The sequence below is a fragment of the Macaca mulatta genome, chromosome 1 (genome assembly GCF_049350105.2).
Source record: "Macaca mulatta isolate MMU2019108-1 chromosome 1, T2T-MMU8v2.0, whole genome shotgun sequence".
NCBI classification, from domain to species: domain Eukaryota; kingdom Metazoa; phylum Chordata; class Mammalia; order Primates; family Cercopithecidae; genus Macaca; species Macaca mulatta.
Window position 1 is genome coordinate 170,791,855 of NC_133406.1, and position 24,682 is coordinate 170,816,536.

At 35.6% G+C, this 24,682-nt stretch overlaps 1 protein-coding gene across 6 annotated transcripts in view; it reads right to left on the reverse strand.

Annotated features, from left to right (window-relative positions):
• LRRC7 (leucine rich repeat containing 7) overlaps positions 1-24,682 on the reverse strand; it is a 552,677-nt gene that overhangs the window by 282,785 nt on the left and 245,210 nt on the right. For all 6 annotated transcript variants that reach the window (XM_077954325.1, XM_028832544.2, XM_028832526.2 and 3 more), the window contains one exon: positions 3,313-3,391. In XM_077954325.1, the coding sequence (XP_077810451.1) occupies positions 3,313-3,391 (79 nt within the window). The remainder of the gene's footprint in view (positions 1-3,312; positions 3,392-24,682) is intronic.

Sequence of the window (24,682 nt, forward strand, 5' to 3'; positions counted from 1 at the left end):
TTTTGTATAAATTAGCAAGCTAATTATAAAATTCACATAGAATAGCAAAGAGCATACTAGCCCAAATGATTCTGATGAAGAACAAATTTGAAGGACTCATATTTTCTGATTTCATGATTTACTATTATATAAAGCTACAGTAATTAAGACAGTAGGGAATTGGTGTAAGGACAAACATATAGATTAACAAAAATTGAAAATCCAGAAATAAACTCAAATATATGTGATCAATTGTTTTACAACAATGTATACAAAATCAACTTTAAATGGATCATAGACCTAACTGTAAAGCCTAAACTATAAGAGTTTCAGAAGAAGGCACAGGGGAAAATCACTATGGCTATAAATTTAGCAAAGATCTCCTAGATAAAAAAGAACAGCGAAACCATAAAAAATTATTAAATAGAAATTCATCAAATTTAAAACCCTGCCTTTGAAAGGTACTACTTAGAAAATAAAGAGAGCAGCCATAGAATAAGAGCAAATCTTCACTTCCAAATATCTTCTAAAGGTCCAGAATACATACATAATTCTTATAATTCAACAATAAAAAGGCAAGCCAATAAAAATGAACAAGAAATTTGAATCTTTAGCAAAGAAGCAATATAGAGTATAAATAAACATATGGAAAGGTGCTAATTAGACATTAGAAATATATATTAAAACCATAATGAAATACCATTTCTACTACACTGGTTAAAATGGAAAAAAATTAAAAACTGATAGAACCAAATTCTGGCAAAGATGAGGAACAACTGAACTCTGAACAACTGAAATGATGTAATGCACAATTGAATAGCTTTGGGAAAGCGGTTTGGAAGCTTCTTATCAGGTTAAACATACACATACCATACTACTCAGAAAACTACTCCTAGGGCTTCACCCAATAGAAATGAAAATATACGCTCACATAAACACTTGTGCATAGTTTGTACCAGCTTTATTCATAATAGCCAAAAACTGGAAACAACCCAAATGCCTATCAACTGAAATATAGATACATAAATAATGTTATATTCACACAATGGAATGCTACCTGGCAATAAGGGGAATAAAGTACTGAGTACTGAAAAATTACAAATAAATTTCAAAATCATTATGTTAAGTAAAAGAAGTCAGACACAAAATATGATATCATTTATTTTTCATTTCAAAAAAGACAAAGCAATGGGGATAGTAATCATCAGTGGATGACTGGGCTAAGGGAACTCTTTGAGATGATGCAATAGTCTATATCTTGACTATGGAGATGGTCACATGACTGTATACATTTGTTAAAATTCACTGAACCATACACCTAAATATAATTAATTTTATTTTTTTGTGAGAGGGTCACACTCTCATGCCCAGGTTGGAGTGCAGGGGCATGATCATGGTTCGCTGCAGCCTTGTCCTCCCAGGCTAAAGTGATTCTCCCACCTTAGTCTCTCAAGTAGCTGGGACTACAGGCATCCACCACCACACCAGGCTAATTTTTTGTATATTTTGTAGAGATAGGGTTTCACCATGTTGTCAGGGCCAGTTTTGAACTTATGCGATCTTCCTGCCTTGACCTCCCAAAGTGTTGGGGTCACAGGTGTGAGCAACCATGCCTGGCCAGAGTGAATTTTATTGTATAGAAAAAACATATTTAAAAAACTGACTTTAAAATTTGATAAACAATTTATAATGACTTTTCATAATTTTTGTGAATTCCAAAACTGTTTAATGTTTATAGTGTTATGCATTTTGCTGAAATAGGTCATATTTATTTATCTTTTAAAAAGTTAAACATATGAAGGGAATTAGACATATCCAATAAACCTATGGACTTGAAATTTCTCGGAGATGTAATTTATCATCTGGCTTCCACTCCCAAAGACCTACCATGATTCCTAAATAAGATGAGCTATTAGAATTAAATAATTAGGGGGAAAAAAAAGCAATTTATTGTCAATACTGAATTGTTTTGACTCAATTCAGGGACGTGGTTATAGTCCTGGTGGGAGAAATTAGTAACATCTATTTGATTGAGATGTTGAAAAAATTGCTTTTTTGGTCTAAGAGTTTTGGGAAAAGCTTTTTAGGGTTTTGTTTTCTCTTTTTTTCCCTCCCTATCTACTTTTCGGGAAGAAAAACTGTAATTTTTAACATAAAGGCCTCAGATTATTTTACAAACCATTCACTATAAAGATCTCCATCTAAACTTTGATCTCATTCTTTTACATTCTATTCCACTCCTCACCTTGTCTAGAGCCTCTTTCCATCATCCATAGAGAACCACTTTCACTATTCCTTCTCCTCAACTCTACTGGTATACAATTTCCCATCAACTTTCCTTTGACAAATTTATTTATGTCTTCTTCTAAAAACACTCCATCCATTAAATATTTTTCCAATGGGCTTCAGTTTCCCCCAGTCTCCTGCACTTCATCATCAGACAAAATATTGAGGAATTTTTTTCAAATCCTACTGTCAGCTTTGTATAATTAAAATGCCAGTCTTACTCTGAAGCTCATTTTTTGCAGCCCAATACCACTGACTTGTTTCAACCTCTTCTAAATATTACAACTGTCAGTAACCTCTCTAGATTTTATTTCTACTTCCATTATTAAGTGACTTTAACATTCAGGTTCATGACTCCTCCAACCAATTTATTTTATTGCTTCCTGACCTACTTGATTCCACAGACTTCTGTCACTACATCATATGCTCAATTCACCAACATGGTCACTTTCTGGTTATCATTTTTCTACGGCATTTCTTAATTAACAGATCTTGGACTACAAATACCCATTTTCTGATCACAGCATCTCTATCATCCAGGCCTTCCATTTTCCTGACCTCCTAGGGTTATCTCTTTGCTCTTGCTGCAATCTCTGGTATAGAAGTACTTTCTATTTCTGGTCATACTTATTTCCCTTGAACAACATGATAGGTTATTTTTATGCACTTATCCTTACCTTAAACTCTTGCACTATCTTGAACTTCTGCCAGGCCTTTTATGCTAGTTTTCCACCATGACCATTACTAATAACCGTTTTATTAGTTTCAACTCTTATCTATGGAGTGTTACCTGAGAGCTGTGGAAAATGGTGATAAAGTTTGCTTCAAAGTAATACCATCTTTTGCCAATTGGGTCTTCCTTGCTACTCAGCAATGTTTTTAATCATCTTTTGTCAAACTATTCTGATGAATTTTTCCCATCATTCTATTAAATGCTATGTCAATGTTACATTTCAGTTTAAATTATGATGTGCATTTCATCTATCTTGGTACATTATTATACAATGGAAACATAAAAAGAAATAAAATTTAATCACTCATACTCACTTAGAAATGGGATTGACACTGGCTTCAATAATTGTTAAACACTTACAGCACTTTATGTTTTCTGGAAATTCTTGTACACCTAAAATGTGAAAAAAACAAAGTACATGAAAATGTTCCAACAAATATTCTTTAAACTATAGTTCTAATATTTAGATAATTATTAAACTATGAGTCAGTATATGGTATAAACACCATTTAGAATAACCATTGAAGTAGAAATAAAAGCTTCATAACATATCAATATTATCAATCATATATACATTATTTTTAATAAGAGTTGAATGTTAAATAATATTTTATAATAAAAGTTTAAAATTGGTTATAAGATTGAGGACAATTGTGTATTTGGCCTAAGATAAAACTTTGATCTTTAGTAACCTAAAGAAATAAAAATAGCTTAAGTTATTAAGTTATAGTGCCACTACTGAGAGAAGGGAGAACAAGTAGATGTAAAGAAAACAGAAGATAAAATCTTTACTTCCAATAATCATTTTATAAGGCTAGGAAGGTTGAACATATACATGTGAAAAATACTTAAGAACACACCCAAAACTGATAGATATTCCCAAACTAATATTGGGCTCTGCTAAATTTTATACAATTCTTTTTTTGGTGCGTAGAGAGTGTAGCTCTGCATCTGCCTGAAAGTGTGAAGAGACAAGCAGCTTTCCTTGGGTCCTCCCTGGAGTCTCTGAGGTAGCCAGCCTGGCTGATTGCCCTTGGAGATTTGCTCATCTGCTGTCACAGCTGTGCTACTGGCTGTGTGACAGAAAAACACAGATTTTTCTATGAAACTGAAAATGCAAAAGCTGCAAACCTAATCCATAAATGTGAGGGTTAGAGGAATAAAAGACGTGGGGGACATTTCAATCAATTGACAGAAATGGATCAATGTAGTAGGCCCTGCAAAAGTTACAAGGGAAGAAGCTATATGAAGCTGTTATGATATGATATGCCTGCAGTACTACTTTCTCTCAATTTTTGAAACTATCATTAAGGATGTAAAAATTTTCAAAAAGAACTGGCCTTTCCCAGTACTTCATATCTGACGGAAGGATAAGGAACAGTTTCTGGCAGGATATAATTGAACTTTTTGATGATGGATGCTCAAGAAACAAAAGATTCCACCTTTCTAGATTCCATTCATCTAGACCACCATGTCTGCAGGACTTCAAAGCCCTTGAAGCAGCAGGAGGGTAGTCAAATCCAGAACAGGTCACTTATCCACTGCCAAATAGGGGTACAAAGGGGTACAAAGTGGGGGATTTGTGATGTTTCTCACCCCATTTCTCTCCATTTAAAATTTCATGAAATCATGTGGTCCTAAAATTATTACTGAACTATTCTGACTTCTAAATAAGAGCCTCCAAAAGTTTGGGAGCTCCATTATGTATGAATTTAATGAAAAAGCCTGTTTCTCTTGTTTTTGGAAGGCCATAACACCTAGAATTTCTTCCATTAAATAGTCACTAAAAAAAGGGCAGCCAGGTCAATAATATAAGTTGTGAATCATTCTTAACATTTTCCCTTAAAAGTCTTTACTTTAAATATCTTCAACGAACAGGAGTATAAATTTCTCCTTTTCTCTGTTTAGCTTTTTCTGTTCACTCTCCAATCTGGGCTCATTGCATGCTGATATGCATGATGCCTTATCTCCACAGGTCCCTGCCTTAAAATGGTATATCCTTAAATTATGTGTAAACCAGGACATGGAAGCAGAAGTAAATTAAAATATGATTTTAAGAAAAAGATGATGTCTCTTCATCTTCTACTGAAAATGGAATTGCCTACTGTGGTGAAAATGGTGCTATATTATTTGTTTAAAAATTTGTATTATATTGTTTACAGTTTAAATTTAAAATAATTCAGAGCAGAGTCTGTTGGCTTAAGATGGAATCCTAGCTATATACTTTCTGGCTGGGTAGCCCTAGGCAAGTCCTTTAAACTCCTAATGCCTTAGTTTCCTACTCTGAAAAATAGTGATTATATGAATGGTTTTATCATAGAGTTGTAGTGAAGATTAAAAGAGATTATACAGAAAAGCAATTGGCACAAAGTGCTGTAATAATGTTATCTATAATTATTAGAAATAAAAAAGAATTGGAGAATGTAAGTCAAAAAAAGAACCAAAAACATACCAAAATGATCTGGCTTCAGATATAAATGTGTAAAATTTATCTACCTTAGAGAACACAGGAAAAAGAATTAGTGTGCTGAAAGAATATAATATATATACTGTGAATATATACATTATTAATGTGTGTGGATGTGTGTGTACACACACACACACACTTTTTTTTCACACACACACACACTTTTAAAATTGCTGTTCTTTGAGGACTTAAAAGTGTCAGACATTGTGCCAAAGTTACAGACATAAAAAGTGGGATGAAAAAGACTTCATGACATTTTTCTTAAATTGATGTTCTAACTCAGAAGAATGATTGAAAGAAAAACTATAGAAGAATCAAAAGATAAATGTGAAGAAGTCTTCTAGAAAATGTGGTAATATTAGGCAAAAAGACAGTAAAGATGAATTTTTAATAGTTGAGACATTTTAGTATCTGAGTAATGAAGTTCTAAGAAGAGTAAACTGAGAACACAAAGGACAGAAAATACTAAAGGAACAATTCAAGAGTATTTCAGTAATTTCAAACAATGAACGAGTTTATTTCAGATTGGAAAAGCTCACTCATTCAAGGAGTATTGAGGATTAAGAGGGGAGAGAAAAATCAGGTTTCACACAAAGGATCAAGATCTAGATGACATTTGACTTCTCAAAAATATTTGGAATGAGAAAATTATACAGAAATATATCCAACTTCTGAAGGAAAATGATTTTCAACTAAAATCCTATACACCACCAAACTAATATTCCAAAACTATGAAAATGAGTGTGGAATAAAGATATTTTCAAAGTGATATAAGCAAGATGGCAAAATAGGAGTTTTCTAACATCGCACAGTTTACTGATTTTGGCAACCACCTGCTGATAAGAATATTTTTGTGGGAGTTTGGAAGTCCAGCGGAGAAATTCCACCATATCATTGGAGCAAAGCTTATGAAATTAGACTCACTGAAGAGAGTAAGAATAGTTTCATTTTACCCATTTTGCCCCTCCCTCAAGGTGGCACAGCTCCATGCCAGGAGAAACTCCTTCAACTCACAATTGTCCCCACAGGGGAAAGTAAAAAGGTAATGAGTGAGGATTCCCCAACTGTGCGGGACATTGTCCTAGAGGCCTACTTCTTTCTTGTCCCACTTAGAATACTGAGGGCATCAACAAGACTGAGTGGCTGGGAGAGGTTAGGAGCTGGGAGTAGAGGTAGGGACTCTCAGCAACCAAGGTTCAAAACTAAACAAAGAGCTGTATATTCTATTATTCTCCAACAGAAAGTTTGCCCATGACCTGTTCGGTATGCCTCACCTGTGGACCACCATAACTGACCCATAGGTCCTCCCAACAGATTGTGTTTTTCAGCCTCCCCTCTATAACTGTAGCTAGCTCCTTTCATGTGCCTGACAGATAGTCAGTGTGAGCACTTGCAGTTGTCTGGCCAGGATACACAGCCAGCCACCTTGGCTTTGTGGGAGTGGGAGAAGGAACATAAACTTGAGCATTTCAGAGCATTGCCTAAAAACACAAGTGAGAGACTCCCAGCACACAGCCTGGCTTTGTGGGACTGAGAAAGGGCAAACAATCTTAAGAAATTCTGCCCAAGAGGAAACTAAATAGGTGGAGCAGGCACATCCATAGCAAAAGTCTGAGAGAGACTCAGAATTCCTGATCTGGCTGACTGGTGAAGGTGTTTCTCTCCTAAAGCAAGTCAGTAAAGACTGAAGGAGGTGACAGGTTCTTCAAATGCAAAGACAACAATACAAGACTTTCAGGAATACAAACAAAACAAAACAAAACAAGGGAATATGACACCACCAAAATAACACAATTTTTTTTTTTTTTTTTTGACAGAGTCTCACTCTGTTACCCAGGCTGGATTGCACTGGAACAATCTCAGCTTACTGCAACCTCCACCTCCTAGGTTCAAGTGATTCTCCTGCCTCAACCTCCTGAGTAGCCAGGATTACAGATGCCTGCCACCACACCTGGCTATTTTTTTGTATTTTTAGTAGAGATGGGGTTTTGCCATGTTGGCCAGGCTGATCTTGAACTCCTGACCTCAAGGGATTCAACCGTCTTAACCTCCCAAACTGTTGATATTACAGGTGTGAGCCACCATGGGAACACAATTTTCTAGTAACCAAACTGAAAGAAATGAAGCTCCATTAATTGCCTGACAGAAACATCAAAATTAATATTTTAAGGAAGCTGAGTAAGCAACTAGAGGGCACAGATGGACAAATCAATAAAATCAGGAAAACAATGAAGAAAACAAGAAGTTAAATGAAGAGACAGAAATCACTAAAAAATCCCAGAAATTCTGGAGCTGAAGAATATAATAAATGAAATGGAAAATGCAATATAGAATTCCACAGCAGACTTGATCAAGCAGGAAAAACGAATGTACATTGGAGACAGCTCATTTAAGATTATTCAGTCAGTCAAACTATACTACAAGGTACAGTAACCAAAACAGCATGGTACTGGTACCAAAACAGAGATATAGACCAATGGAACAGAACAGAGTCCTCAGAAATAATATCACACATCTACAGCCATCTGATCTTTGACAAACCTGAGAAAAACAAGAAATGGGGAAAGAATTCCCTATTCAATAAATGGTGCTGGGAAAATTGGCTAGCCATAAGTAGAAAGCTGAAACTGGATCCTTTCCTTACTCCTTATACAAAAATTAATTCAGGATGGATTAGAGACTTAAATGTTAGACCTAATACCATAAAAACCCTAGAAGAAAACCTAGGTAATACCATTCAGGACACAGGCATGGGTAAGAACTTCATGTCTAAAACACTAAAAGCAATGGCAACAAATGCCAAAATTGACAGATGGGATCTAATTAAACTAAAGAGCTTCTGCACAGCAAAAGAAACTACCATCAGAGTGAACAGGCAACCTACAGAATGGGAGAAAATTTTTGCAATCTACTCATCTGACAAAGGGCTAATATCCAGAACCTACAAAGAACTCAAACAAATTTACAAGAAAAAAATAAACAACCCCATCAAAAAGTGGGCAAAGGATATGAACAGACATTTCTGAAAAGGAGACATTCATACAGCCAAAAGACACATGAAAAAATGCTCGTCATCACTGGCCATCAGAGAAATGCAAATCAAAACCACAATGAGATGCCATCTCACACCAGTTAGAATGGTAATCATTCAAAAGTCAGGAAACAGCAGGTGCTGGAGAGGATGTGGAGAAATAGGAACACTTTTACACCATTGGTGGGATTGTAAACTAGTTCAACCATTGTGGAAAACAGTATGGTGACTCCTCAAGGATCTAGAACTAGAAATACCATATGACCCCACCATTGCATTACTGGGTATATACCCAAAGGATTATAAGTCATGCTGCTATAAAGACACACACACATGTATGTTTATTGTGGCACTATTCACAATAGCAAAGACTTGGAATCAACCCAAATGTCCATCAGTGACAGACTGGATTAAGAAAATGTGGCACATATACACCATGGAATACTATGCAGCCATAAAAAAGGATGCATTCGTGTCCTTTGTAGGGATATGGATGCAGCTAGAAACCATCATTCTCAGCAAACTATCACAAGAACAGAAAACCAAACACCGCATGTTCTCACTCATAGGTGGGAATTGAACAATGAGATCACTTGGACATGGGAATGGGAACATCACACACTGGGGCCTATTATGGGTGGAGGGACGGGGGAGGGATGGCATTGGGAATTATAACTGATGTAAATGATGAGTTGATGGGTGCAGCACACCAACATGGCACAAGTATACATATGTAACAGACCTGCACGTTGTGCACATGTACCCTAGAACTTAAAGTATAATTTAAAAAAACAATAAATAAAAATTAAAAAAAAACAGTAGGGACTTCAGTACCCTGCTGGCAACAATGGATAGATTATGCAAACAAAAAAATCAACAAAGAAACATTGGACTTCACAGACTTAATATACATACACACACATACACACACACACACATACGCACAGACACACGTACACACACAGAGAGCATTCCATTCAACAGCAGCAGAATACACATTAACCCCAAGCACACATGAAATATTCTGCAGGAAGATTATATGCAAGGCCACAAAATAAATCTTAAAAAATTTACAAACACTGAAGTAATATCAAGTATCTTTTCCAACAGCAATGATAATTATAAAAGTAGAAATGAATAACAAGAGGAAAACTGGAAAATCCACAAATATGTGGAAACCAAATAGTACCATCTTGAGCAACCATTAGGTCAAATAAGAAATCAAAAGGAAAATTAAAAGAAAATCTTGATACCAAAAAAAAAATAAATACAACATACCAAAACTTATGGGATGCAGCAAAAGCAGTTTTAAGAGGGAAGTTTATAGCAATAAATTCCAAATGAAGAACAAAGAAAGATCTCAAATAAACAAGGTAACTTTACACTTCAAGTAATTTGAAAAATAAGAACAAACCCAATAAATATCAGAGCAGAGTAAATGAAGCAGTGACAAGAAAAAAATCAGAAAAGATAATGAAACTAGAATTAGTTTTTTTGAAAAGATAAAATTGACAAGGCTTTAGCTAGACTAAGAATAAAAGGGAACCAACTTAAATAAGTAGAATCAGAAATGAATGAGAAGACATTACAACTGATACTACAGATATACAAATCATAAGATACCATGACAAGAAATTATATGCCAACAAACAACCAAATAATCTAGAAGAAATAAATTATTATTGATATAGAGCCTGCTTAGACTGAATCATGAATAAAACATTTGAACAGACATAACTGATAAGGAGATTGAATGAGTAAACAGAAATCTCCCAACAATGAAAAGCCCAGTACCCTATGACTTCACTGTGAATTCTACCAAATATTGAAAGGAGAATTAATATCAATCCTTCTCAAACAATTGAAGAGAAGGGAACACTTTCAAACCCAATTTCCAAGGCCAGCATTACCTTGACAACAAACCGAGACAAGAAACTACAAAAAAATAAAATTACAGGCCAATATCCCTGATGAACATACATGCAAAAATCCTCAACAAAGTACCAGGAACCCCAATACAACAGCACACTAAAAGGATCATATACCATAGTAAAATGGGATTTCCCCTGGGATACAAAGATGGTTTATCATCCACAAATCAATAAATGTGATATACCACATCAAGAGAATGAAGGATAAAAAACATAATCATTTTAGTAGATGCAGAAAAAACATTTAACAAAATGCAACATCCTTTCATAATGAAACTCTCAACAAATTAGGTAGAAGAAATGTATTTTAACACAATAAAAGACACATATGACAAACTTACAGCTAACATCATACTCAACAGTGAAAAGTTGAAAGCTTTTCATCTAAGATCAGGAACATGACAAAGATGATCACTCTTGTCACTTCTATTTAACAAAGTACTGAAAGTCCTAACCAGAGGGTTAGGCAAGAAAGAGAAAAAAAAGTCAACTAAGTCAGAAAGAAAAATTGAAAAGTCCCTGTTTGTGAATGCCAGGATCTTATATAAAGAAAACCCTAAACAATCCACCAAAAAGTATTAGAACTATTAAGCAAATTTAGTAGAGCACAAGCTACAAAATTAACATTTAAAAGTCAATCTTGTTTCCATACACTCACAACAAACTATGTGAAAAAGAAATAAAACAATGCTTACAATAATGTGGGAAAGAATACCACACTTAGAAATAAATTTAACTGAGGTGAAAAATCTATATCACTGAAAACTTCAAAATATTGATTAAAAAATTGAAGACAAAAATAAGCAGGAAGATATCATGTATTCATGGAGTGAAATAATTAATGTTGCTTAAAGTTCCATACTATCCAAAGTAATTCACAGATTAAATGCAATTCCTATTAAAATCCCAATGACTTCTTTTTACAGAAAGAGAAACAATAATCCTAAAATTTATATGAAATCTCAAAGATTCTGAGTAGCTAAAGTAATTTTGAGCAAGAAGAACAAGCTGGAAGCCTCACCTTTCTTCATTTCAAATTATATTACTAAGCTATTACAATCAAAACAGGCTGATATTGGCACAAACACAGACTTATAGATTATTGGAATACATTAGAGATCCCAGAAAAAAAGCCACACATATACCAATCAACTAATTGCTGACAAATGTACCAAAAACACATTGGGGATAGTCTCTTCAATAAATGGTGCTGAGAAAACTAGAAACCCACAGGTAGAAGAATGAAATTGGATCCTTATCTTAGATAATACACAAAAATCAACCCAAAATGGATTAAATACTTATATATAGACCTGAAACTTTAAATATATATATATATATATATGACCTGAAACTTTAAAACTTCTGGAATAAAAAGTAAGGGCAAATCTCCTTGACATTGGACTTGGCAATGATCTTTTTGAATGTGACACCAAAAGCACAAACAACAAAAGCAAATGTAAGAAGTAGGACTACATAAAATAAAAAAGTTTTTGCACAGCAAAATCTAGATACATATAATATATGTATATCTTATCTATACATGTAATATATGCACATAGTATATATGTGGACAATGAAATATTATTTGGCCTTAAAACATAAGCAAATCCTCTTATTTGGAACATCATGGATGGGCCTGGAAGACATGCTAAGTGAAATAAGCTAGACATAGAAAGACAAATATGGCATCATATCACTTATATAGGAACCTAAAAAAGTATAATTATTAGAAACAGAGTAGAATAGTTGTTACCAGGTGCTGGGCAGTAGGGGAAATGAAGAGATGTTGGCCAAAGGGTATGAGCTTTCAGTTAAAAGATGAACAAGTTCTGGAGATCTAATGTACACTATGGGGGCTAGAGTTAGTCATTATACTTGCTGTATACTTGAAAAAAATAGTTTATTTAATTATATAGAAAATGGAAGTTAAATATTTATGTTCTACCTTTCAGTTAAACATAGTCAAATGCCAACTGTGAAACAAGGACACTGTCAAAAATGTTTTAACACCTTTTTCACTGGGACACTTCAGGCCTTCCACTAAAATATAAAGATAAGAAGTGCCCATAAAACCATGCTATTGCTAAAACAACTTTTGGAGAAGAAATATTGGCTGTAGATTTGTCAGAACATGCTTGCTATGGTTTGAATATCTGTATCCTCCCAAGTTCATGTGTTGAAATCCTACAGAATGGGAGAAAATTTTTGCAATCTACTTATCTGACAAAAGGCTAATATCCAGAACCTACAAAGAACTCAAACAAATTTACAAGAAAAAAACAAACAACCCCATCAAAAAGTGGGCAAAGGATATGAATAGACATTTCTGAAAAGAAGACATTCATGCAGCCAACAGGCACATGAAAAAATGCTCATCATCACTGGCCATCAGAGAAATGCAAATCAAAACCACAATGAGATACCATCTCACACCAGTTAGAATGGTAATCATTCAAAAGTCAGGAAGCAACAAGTGCTGGAGAGGATGTGGAGAAATAGGAACACTTTTACACTGTTGGTGGGATTGCAAACTGGTTCAACTATTGTGGAAAACAGTATGGCGATTCCTCAAGGATCTAGAACTAGAAATACCATATGACCCAGCCATCCCATTACTGGGTATATACCCAAAGGATTATAAATCATGCTGCTATAAAGACACATGCACATGTATGTTCACTGCGGCACTATTCACAATAGCAAAGACTTGGAATCAACCCAAATGTCCATCAGTGACAGACTGGATTAAGAAAATGTGGCACATATACACCATGGAATACTATGAGGCCATAAAAAAGGATGAGTTCGTGTCCTTTGTAGGGACATGGATGCAACTGTAAACCATCATTCTCAGCAAACTATCGCAAGAACAGAAAACCAAACACCGCATGTTCTCACTCATAGGTGGAAATTGAACAATGAGATCACTTGGACTTGGGAAGGGGAACATCACACACTGGGGCCTATTATGGGGAAGTGGGAGGGGGGAGGGGGGAGGGATTGCATTGGGAGTTATACCTGATGTAAATGATGAGTTGATGGGTGCTGACGAATTGATGGGTGCAGCACACCAACATGACACAAGTATACATATGTAACAAACCTGCACGTTGTACACATGTACCCTAGAACTTAAAGTATAATGAAAAATAAAAAGAAAAAAGAAAAAAAACAAAAAAAAAGAAATCCTAACACCCAAGGTGATACGTTTTTAAGAGGTGAGGCATTTTGGAGATAATTAGGTCATGATAACACAGCCTTCATGAACCTTCATGAATAGGATTAGTGGCCTTATTAAAAAGGTCCCTAAGGCTGGGCACAGTGGCTCATGCCTGTAATCCCAGAACTTTGGGAGGCTGAGGCGGGCAGATCGCTTGAGGTCAGGAGTTCAAGACTAGCCTGGCCAACATGGTGAAACCCCATCTGTACTAAAAATACAAAAATTAGCTGGGTGTGGGGGTGGGCGCCTGTAATCCCAGCTACTCAGGAGGCTAAGGCAGGAGAATTGCTTCAACCCAGGAGGCAGGGGTTGCAGTAAGCCGAGATCATGCCACTGCACCCTAGCCTGGGCGACAGAGCAAGACTAGGTCTCAAAAAAAAAGGTTATAGAGAGCTGTCTTGCTCCTTCCACCAGGTGAAGACATAGTGAGAAGAGGCGAGACTGCTCCCAGTGGCCTTTTTAAATAAGGACACTAGGGACCTTGTGCCAATTGAGGTGCTGTCTATAAGGAGCAGGTCCTCATGAGAGAGATTTGCCCGTGCCTTGATTGTGCATTTTCCAGCCCCCAGAACTGTGAGAAATAAATGTTTGTTGTTTATAAGTCACCCAGTTTGCAGTATTTTGTTATAGCACCTGAATAGACTGAGAAAGAGCTTCTTGGAGTATATATATATATATTTTAAAACCATATTCTCTAAGTTGAGAATAATTTTGATAAATGAGTGGCTGTCATTGAAAGAGCTTCCTGGTGTCAAGCCTAGCTGTTTTGGGGACTGTGAAGGGTGATCAAGCTGTGCTGCACATTGGGATCCCTGCCAGATAAATGACATTCCCTAAGAACACAGAATTTTTTAAAGTTGTCTTGTCCTTACTAAACAGGTGAAAGGGTATTTCAAAAAAAAAGACACAGCCAACCTTCTGAGGATACTAAAGAGAAAAGCTAACAAATTTTTAAACTTAACTGAGCTGAAAATAAGCTGTCTGATTGGAAGTAATAACCTCCTAGATTTTTTTTAAAGATATTTTCAGATGTTCAAGTTCCCCCAATTTTTATTTTGCACACACCATTTTCCAAAGATGTGTAGGATGTTTGCCACCAAAATGATGTATTAAAGGAGAAACGTGGTAACTAGGAACCAGATGTTCCAACACAAGAGAGGCAAAGGGAATCCCCAGAATGATGGTGAAGGTTTCACAAGGCAAAGCCTCACAGCAGGCCTGGAGAGCAAGCAGTCTAGATTGCATCAGGTCAAAAAGCTCCTAGAGAATTTCTGGCCAATAAGTTGTAAGTGATAGAACAATTAATGTGTTTAAACATATTGACAGGAAATTTACACAGCTTAGGGAGAGTTCTGGGTTGGACTGATGAAAAACACACAAAAAGTTAAGCAATAAAATCAACAAAACAAACATTAAATTCAGGAAAAACAAAATATGGCAAGAAAGTAAGAATATGCTGTTGTTTCAGCTATTGAGTCAATGGAGTTTATGCTCAGCAACATTTTTGCTGAGGCTTTCATGGTTATCTTAATTTGCTTAATTTCTTGGAACACATTTAGAAAAGTAGGTTACCAGTGGCTCTTCACCATGTATATTAATACATGAGTTCTAGAGTTTAGGGAAAGTTCTCTGAGCATATCTTCACCTAGGAGTTCAACCCAAACACAGAGAAATAGTAGTAGTTAAAAGTATAATGGTTAAAAGCACAGATTGGAAAGGCCAGCAAGTACCAGTTTTGTCACTTAACTGAGCATTTAATCTTAGACAAGAATTATAATATTTGAATGAATTTGTCATTTCTTGTTTAAGTCAAAGGATTGTTTCAAGCATCTGATGGTAAGAATGTAAAACACTGAGTATCATGTCTGGCCCTTGATAAGTACTTGATAAATTCTAGATAAAATTATTGTATGAATAAGAATTTTAATTAATAAGTATAAGGTAACTTACATTTCACTTTGTCACTGTGAAAAAATTATTTAATTCTTTCAATAATTCTGAAGCTGTATGAGGCAATATGATTTTAATTTTTCAAATGAAGAGCCACACATTTACAAAGAGTAGAAGGTTTATTTAAATATCTAATGGGTGTTTATAGATGAGAATAGATATATATGGGATTTAATAAAATTTTTTAAATACCATATCTTTTTTAAATCCATTATGCCACCACCTGTTAAAACTGTTAGATTTGTCATTAGACAAATAGAGCCCATACTTTTATTAATCAAACTTTGTAATCTGTCTGGTACCCAGAAACAACTTTTTTCAATTTATAAAGAAATTTTTATGTACATATATTTAATTATATATGTTATATATATTTGTTACATATATACATATACATATTTTTGAAGATATAACTTTGTTTTGACTTTTACATTTATTCATTCAGACATGGAATACATAGGCTTACTTTAGCAATATATCTTATATCAAACATTCTGACTTGTGATTAAACAGGGTCAAGAATTTGTAGACCACATAATCCAAGCTCTGGTCTCTATTTTTCAGCTGAGATATCCTACGAATTTCTCTCACAGGCCCACAATGAACTCTCTTCTAAGAGAACCCACAAGTTCACTTCTTTTGATTTCCCTGGAGACCCAAGCTTATTATATTTAGGTTACATTCAAACCTAGGCTGAACAACCAATTATAGTAAGAACTGTACTCTAAAGTAATTATATGGGAAGCATTATGTTTTATAGGCAAAATGGTATATTTAATTTACAAAATGGAAAATTGCCCTATTCACAAATAGCAAATGAGATGTGTTTCTTCTCTGAAGCGAGCTTTAGTTTTTTAGAGGAGTAGGATTAGTAGCCATGAAGATGGGAGAGGAGGTATGGATGGTTTAAAGCCAGAGGAGAAGATATGAAATTGTCACCAGGACAGAGAGAGAGTCAACGGACTAGGGAAGTATGAAATGATCACTGGTAAGCCTCAAGACTGAATTTCAGATTTGCAACCATGAATCCAATCAGTTGGTGTAGCTGAGTCTTTCTTCCAGTTCCTTTCAGCACTATATAGAGAGTTGAATTCAGCCAGGGTTGTAATTTTGCTGAGTAAGCACAATCACATGAGAGAGAAGAAGGGGTGTCAAGGGGATCCACAAGGGAGTAATTTGATAATTGACTAGAATTTGAATCACATAAAGAGGGCAGAGAAAACATCGATGTTGTGGAGAAGTACATGAGAAATGCCAATATAATGGATTGGTGGTTCTGATGGGGTCAAAGATGGTTGAAGATAGGGAGGGTTCTGGAAATGGAAGAATGGGGTCAGATATTTGGGGTCAGGGATTTATCAGTTGACACTAAATTTCCTGATATTCCTGACAGTACCTAAGTTAACGCTAGGAAAACAATGGAAACTCAGCCATTGCTTGTTAAATTGCATCTAGTTACAGTTTCTTTTTTTTTTTTGTATTATTATTATTATACTTTAAGTTCTAGGGTACATGTGCATAACGTGCAGGTTTGTTACATATGTATACTTGTACCATGTTGCTGTGCTGCACCCATCAACTCGTCAGCACCCATCAACTCGTCATTTACATCAGGTATAACTCCCAATGCAATCCCTTCCCCCTCCCCCCTCCCCATGATAGGCCCCGGTGTGTGATGTTCCCCTTCCCGAGTCCAAGTGATCTCATTGTTCACTTCCCACCTATGAGTGAGAACATGCGGTGTTTGGTTTTCTGTTCTTGTGATAGTTTGCTAAGAATGATGGTTTCCAGCTGCATCCATGTCCCTACAAACGACACAAACTCATCCTTTTTTATGGCCTCATAGTATTCCATGGTGTATATGTGCCACATTTTCTTAATCCAGTCTGTCACTGATGGACATTTGGGTTGATTCCAAGTCTTTGCTATTGTGAATAGTGCCGCAATAAACATACGTGTGCATGTGTCTTTATAGCAGCATGATTTATAATCCCTTGGGTATATATCCAGTAATGGGATGGCTGGGTCATGTGGTACATCTAGTTCTAGATCCTTGAGGAATCGCCATACTGTTTTCCATAATGGTTGAACTAGTTTACAATTCCACCAACAGTGTAAAAGTGTCCCTATTTCTCCACATCCTCTCCAGCACCTGTTGTTTCCTGACTTTTTAATGATCGCCATTCTAACTGGTGTGAGATGGTATCTCATTGTGGTTTTGATTTGCATTTCTCTGATGGCCAGTGATGAAGAGCATTTTTTCATGTGTCTGTTGGCTGTATGAATGTCTTCTTTTGAGAAATGTCGGTTCATATCCTTTGCCCACTTTTTGTTGAGGTTGTTTGTTTTTTTCTTGTAAATTTGTTTGAGTTCTTTGTAGGTTCTGGATATTATCAATAACTTGAGGTGATGATCTAAAACACTTTACAAACATGAGATGAAACAATGGATTTTAGTACAGAGACTATGGATTCTAATTCCCCGTTTGAAAATGAAAAAAGTAACCATCACCAGACATAACATACTTCTTTACAAGTATCAAATTTTGAATGATTTAGTGTTCTCTCAAGTGCATAAAAATTGTTTCTTATACATTTTTGTATAAATCAATACACATATAATAGGAATACTGCCTATTGAATGCTTATGTTTTCTGAATTTTATACATATCATCAACCCAAATGGTTTACTCTGTGATATAAATGTTATATGCTAATAAAGACAAAAATTCTAATGATATATCTCATATGAAATAAAGACAGAAAACATGTTTAGAAGATTTCAATATCTACATCTGATATTTTAATTGCAATAAAATTTTTGTAATTTTATTTTTCAATTTTGAGAAGGCAAGTCAGATATTAGTATACCTAACAAATTGGATTAAACTTAAAGAATAGACAGAACAGAAGGTATTAAGAAAATGTAATAAGCACTTTATTCCATCTGCACAATAATTTTATAAAGTGATTTATTATTCCCATTTAACTAATGAAGAAACTGAGGTTCAGAGGCTACCCAGAATTTGAAACTAGGCCAAGCTTATTTCAAATGCTATCATATTAACCTGTGTTAAACTACTTCCATCTAATCAAGGATTTCAACTATGTTGGGATATAAGTTTTAGCTACACAAGACTGGCGATGCAGCATTTATAACATTTGTTCCATACTTACTCTTCAGGTCAAATAGAAACAACCTGAACTTTCTGAAACTCTGAGTTTAAAGCACAACCAAGGTTGACTGTATAGCATCTTTAAAGCATCATTGTAAGCTCAATTTGTTCTATAATTTTCTTAGGCCAAATTTCAGATAGTATAAACTTTCTGGCTTTTTTGAGTGTTATGCTCAGGTAATAAAGTCCTTTATTTCTGAATCACTTACTAATGCGAGGTCCTGGAAGCTTAGTTCATAGTCTTTGTACTCTTAAAATTTTTTGTTTTTTTAATTATACTTTAAGTTCTGGGATACATGCGCAGAATGTGCAGGTTTGTTACATAGGTATATATGTGCCATGGTGGTTTGCTGCACCCATCAACCTGTCATCTGCATTAGGTATTTCTCCTAATGCTATCCCTTCCCTAGCCTCCCAACCCCTGACAGGCCCCCATGTGTGATGCTCCCCTCCCTGTGTCCATGTGTTCTCATTGTTCAACTCCCACTTATGAGCGACAATATGTGGTGATTGATTTTCTGTTCCAGTGTTAGTTTGCTGAGAATGATGGTTTCCAGCTTCATCCATGTCCCTGCAAAGGACATGAACTCATCCTTTTTTATGGCTGCATAGTATTCTATGGTGTATATGGGCCACATTTTCTTTATCCAGCCTATCATTGATGGGCATTTGGGCTTTTTTTCTTTGCTATTGTGAACAGTGCCGCAATAAACATACATGTCCATGTGTCTTTATAGTAGAATGATTTATAATCCTTTGAGTATATACCCAGTAACAGGATTGCTATGTCAAATGGTATTTCTGGTTCTAGATCCTCGAGGAATTGCCACACTGTCTTCCACAATGGTTGCACTAATTTATACTCCCACCAACAGTGTAAGAGCATTTCTGTTCCTCCACATTCTTTCTAGCATCTGTTATTTCTTGACTTTTTAATGATCGCCATTCTAACTGGTGTGAGATGGTATTCATTATGGTTTTGATTTGCATTTCTCTAATGAGCAGTGATGATGAGCTTTTTTTCATATGTTTGTTGGCTACATAAATGTCCTCTTTTGAGAAGTGGCTGTTCATATCCTTCACCCACGTTTTGATGGGGTTGTTTTTTCTCTTGTAAACTTGTTTAAGTTCCTTGTAGATTCTGAATATTAGCCCTTTGTCAAATGGATAGATTGCAAAAATGTTCTCCCATTCTGTATTTGCCTCTTCACTCTGATGATAGTTTCTTTTTCTGTGCAGAAGCTCTTTGGTTTAATTAGATCCCAGTTGTCAATTTTGGCTTTTGTTGCCCTTGGTTTTGGTGTTTTAGTCATAAGTCTTTGCACATGACTATGTCCTGAATGGTATTGCTTAGGTTTTCTTCAAGAGTTTTTGTGGTTTTAGGTTTTACATTTAAGTTTTTAATCCATCTTGAGTTAATTTTTTTGTAAGGTGCGAGAAAGGAATCCAATTTCAGTTTTCTGCATATGGCTAGCCAGTTTTTCCAACACTGTTTATTAAATAAGGAATTCTTTTCCCATTGCTTGTTTTTTTGTCAGGTTTGTCAAAGATCAGATGGTTGTAGATGTGTGGTGTTATTTCTGACACCCGTATTCTGTTCCATTGGTCTATATATCTGTTTTGGTACCAGTACCATGCTGTTTTGGTTACTGTAGCCTTTTAGTATAAAGTCAAGTAGCATGATGCCTCCAGCTTTGTTCTTTTTGCTTAGGATTGTCTTGGCTATGCAGACTCTTTTGTTTCCATATGAAATTTAAAGTATTTTTTTCTAATTCTGTGAAGATAGTCAATGGTAACTTGATGGGCATAGAATTGAATCTATAACTTACTTTGGGCAGTATGGCCATTTTCACAATACTGATTCTTCCTATCCATGAGCATGGAATGTTTTTCCATTTGTTTTTGTCTTCTCTTATTGCCTTGAGCAGTGGTTTGTAGTTCTCCTTGAAGAGGTCCTTCACATTCCTTGTAAGTTGTATTCCTAGGTATTTTATTCTCTTTGTAGCAATTGTGAATGGGAGTTCACTTATAATTTGGCTCTCTGTTTTTCTGTTATTGGTGTATAGGAATGCTTGTGATTTTTCCACACTGATTTTGTATCCTGAGACTTTGCTGAAGTTGCTTATCAGCTTAAGGAGATTTTGAGCTGAGACGATTGAGTTTTTAAAATATACAATCATGTCATCTACAAAAAGAGATAATTTTACTTCTTCTTTTCCTATTTGAATACCGTTTATTTCTTTCCCTTGCCTGATTGCCCTGGCCAGAACTTCCAATACTATGTTGAATAGGAGTGGCAAGAGAGGGCATTCTTATCTTGTGCCAGTTTACAAAGGGAATGCTTCCAGTTTTTGCCCATTCAGTATAATATTGTCTGTGGGTTTGTCATAAATAGCTCTTATTATATTGAGATACATTCAATCAATAGCTAGCTTATTGAGAGTTGTTAGCATGAAGAGCTGTTGAATGTTGTCAAAGGCCTTTTTTGTATCTATTGAGATAATCATGTGGTTTTTGTCATTGGTTCTGTTTATGCGATTGATTACATTTATTGATTTGCATATGTTGAACCAGCCTTGCATCTCAGGGATGAAGCCAACTTGATCATGTGGATAAGCTTTTTAATGTGCTGCTAGATTCGGTTTGCCAGCATTTTATTGAGGATTTTTGCATTGATGTTCACCAGGGATATTGGCCTGAAATTTTCCTTTTTGTTGTTGTTGTGTCTCTGCCAGGTTTTGGTATCAGGATGATGCTGGCTTCATAAAATGAGTTAGGGAGGAGTCCCTCTTTTTCTATTGTTTGGAATAGTTTCAGAAGGAATGGTACCAGCTACTATTTGTACCTCTGGTAGAATTTGGCTGTGAATCCGCGAGGCCTGGACTTTTTTCAGTTGATAGGCTATTAATTATTGCCTCAATTTCAGAACTTGTTATTTGTCTATTCAGGGATTCAACTTCTTCCTACTTTAGACTTGGGAGGGTGTATGTGTTCAGGAATTTATCCATTTCTTCTAGATTTTCTAGCTAATTTGCATAGAGGTGTTTATAGTATTCTCTGATGGCAGTTTGTATTTTCGTCAGATCAGTGGTGATATCCCCTTTATCATTTTTATTGTGTCTATTTGATTCTTCTCTCTTTCTTCTTTATTAGTCTAGCTAGCAGTCTGTTTTGCTGATCTTTTCAAAAAACCACCTCCTGGATTCATTGATTTTTTGAAGGGTTTTTCATGTTTCTATCTACTTCAGGTCTGCTCTTATCTTAGTTATTTCTTGTCTTCTGCTAGCTTTTGAAATTGTTTGCTCTTGCTTCTCTAATTCTCTTAATTGTGATGTTAGGGTGTCGATGAGATCTTTCCTGCTTTCTCCTGTGGGCACTTAGTGCTATAAGTTTCCCTCTAAACACTGCCTTAGCCGTGTGCCAGAGATTCTGGTACACTATGTCTTCGTTCTTACTGGTTTTAAATAACTTATTTATTTCTGCCTTAATTTCATTATTTACCCAGTAGTCATTCAGGAGCAGGTTGTTCAGTTTCCATGTAGTTGTGCAATTTTGAGTGAGTTTCTTAATTCTAAGTTCTAATTTGATTGCACTGTAGTCTGAGAGACTGCTTGTTATGATTTCCATTCTTTTGCATTTGCTGAGAAGTGTTTTACTTCCAATTATGTGGCCAATTTTAGAATAAGTGCAATGTGGTGCTGAGAAGAATGTATATTCTGTTGATTTGGGGTGGAGATTTCTGTAGATATCTGTTAGGTCCACTTGGTCCAGAGCAGAGTTCAAGTCCTGAATATCCTTGTTAATTTTTTGTCTTGTTGATCTGTCTAATATCGATAGTGGGTTATTAAACTCTCCCACTATTGTTGTGTGGGTATCTATGTCTCTGTGTAGGTCTCTAATAACTTGTTTTTTGAATCTGGGTTTTAACCCAATGTAAGGAAGCTAAGAACTTTGAAAAAAGATTAGATGAATTTCTAACTAGAATAACCAGTTTAGAGAAGAACATAAATGACCTGATGGAGCTGAAAAACACAGCATGAGAACTTCGTGAAGCATGCACAAGTATCAATAGCTGAACTGATCAAGCAGAAGAAAGGATATCAGAGATTGAAGATCAACTTAGTGAAGTAAAGCATGAAGGCAAGTTTAGAGGAAAAAGAATGAAAAGGAATGAACAAAGTCTACAAGAAATATGGGACTATGCGAGAAGAACAAACCTTCATTTGATTGGTGTACATGAAAGTTACAGGGAGAAAGGAACCAAGTTGGAAACGATGCTTCAGGATATTATCGAGGAGAACTTCCCCAGCCTAGCAAGACAGGCCAAAATTCAAATTCAGGAAATACAGAGACCACCACAAAGATACTCCTCGAGAAGAGCAACCCCAAGACACATAATTGTCAGATTCACCAAGGTTGAAATGAAGGAAAACATGTTAAGGGCAGCCAGAGAGAACAGTTAGGTTACCCATGAAGGAAGTCCATCAGACTAACAGTGAATCCCTCGGCAGAAACCATACAAGCCAGAAGAGAGTGGGGGGGCAATATTCAACATTCTTAAAGGGAAGAATTTTCAACCCAGAATTTCATATCCAGCTAAACTAAGCTTCATAAGTAAAGGAGAAATAAAATCCTTTACAGACAAGCAAATGCTGAGGGATTTTTTGTCACCACCAGGCCTGCCTTACAAGAGCTCCTGAAGGAAGCACTAAACATGGAAAGGAACAACTGGTGCCAGCAACTGCAAAAACATACCAAATTGTAAAGACCATCAACACTATGAGGAAACAGCATCAACTAACAGGCAAATAACTAGCTAGCATTATAATGACAGGATCAAATTCACATATAACAATATTAACCTTGAATGTAAATTGGCTAAATGTCCCAATTACAAGGCACAGACTGGCAAATTGGATAAAGAGTCAAGACCCATTGGTGTGCTGGATTCAGGAGACCCATCTCACATGCAGATACACATAGGCTCAAAATAAAGAGATGGAAGAATATTTACCAAGCAAATGGAAAGCAAAAACAGCAGGGGTTGCAATCCTAGTCTCTGATAAAACAGACTTTAAACCAACAGAGATCAAAAGAGACAAAGAAGGGCATTATATAATGGAAAAGGGATCAATGCAACAAGAAGAGCTAACTATTCTAAATATATATGTACCCAATGCAGGTGTAACTCTTTATATACAATTCAACCAATAGCTATTAGAGATAGTAAGAAGAGATGCCTCCTTAATTGTCAGGGTGTCAGCCTGAAGAAATTATAGCTGATGGTATCATTTATAGAGAAGATGATAGAAAAAATGACAAAGCTGACACCAGAAATCTTCATGTCTACCATTCTTATTTTTTGTAGAGGCAAACAGCCACAAATGCTAAAAAGAAGGTTCAATACCAAACCCATGATGAACTCAAGTCAACACAGATAAGTTAAATTTCATTGATTACACTCATTTAACTATGGTAATGCAATAAGAAACATTGTTATGATAATTTATTACCACAGTGATTAAAACAATATTAAAAATTGGATATATAAAAGGATAAACTTTAATTTTATTTTGAAAATAGTTTGTGGGTATAACTGTACAACTTAAGGATATTTGGCAAATGGGGTAATACTCTATTGAGTAGGAAATGCAGATTATAGGGAGCTTTCAGGAGGGCAACATATTGTATAATAGAAGAAAAATGCACACAGCTGTCAGCTTAGTAAATTTGGGAGAAATTATATAGGCCAGTCAGATCTCATGGACAGAGAGAGAGAGAAAAAAAATAGCAAAAGAGCAAACAGACTAGAATGGTTTGCTTTACTTCTAACCACTCCAGTAAAGGGAGCCAGGAACTCACTAGGAATCTCAGCAAGAAGAGTTAAAAGATCTCCTGCAAGACTCT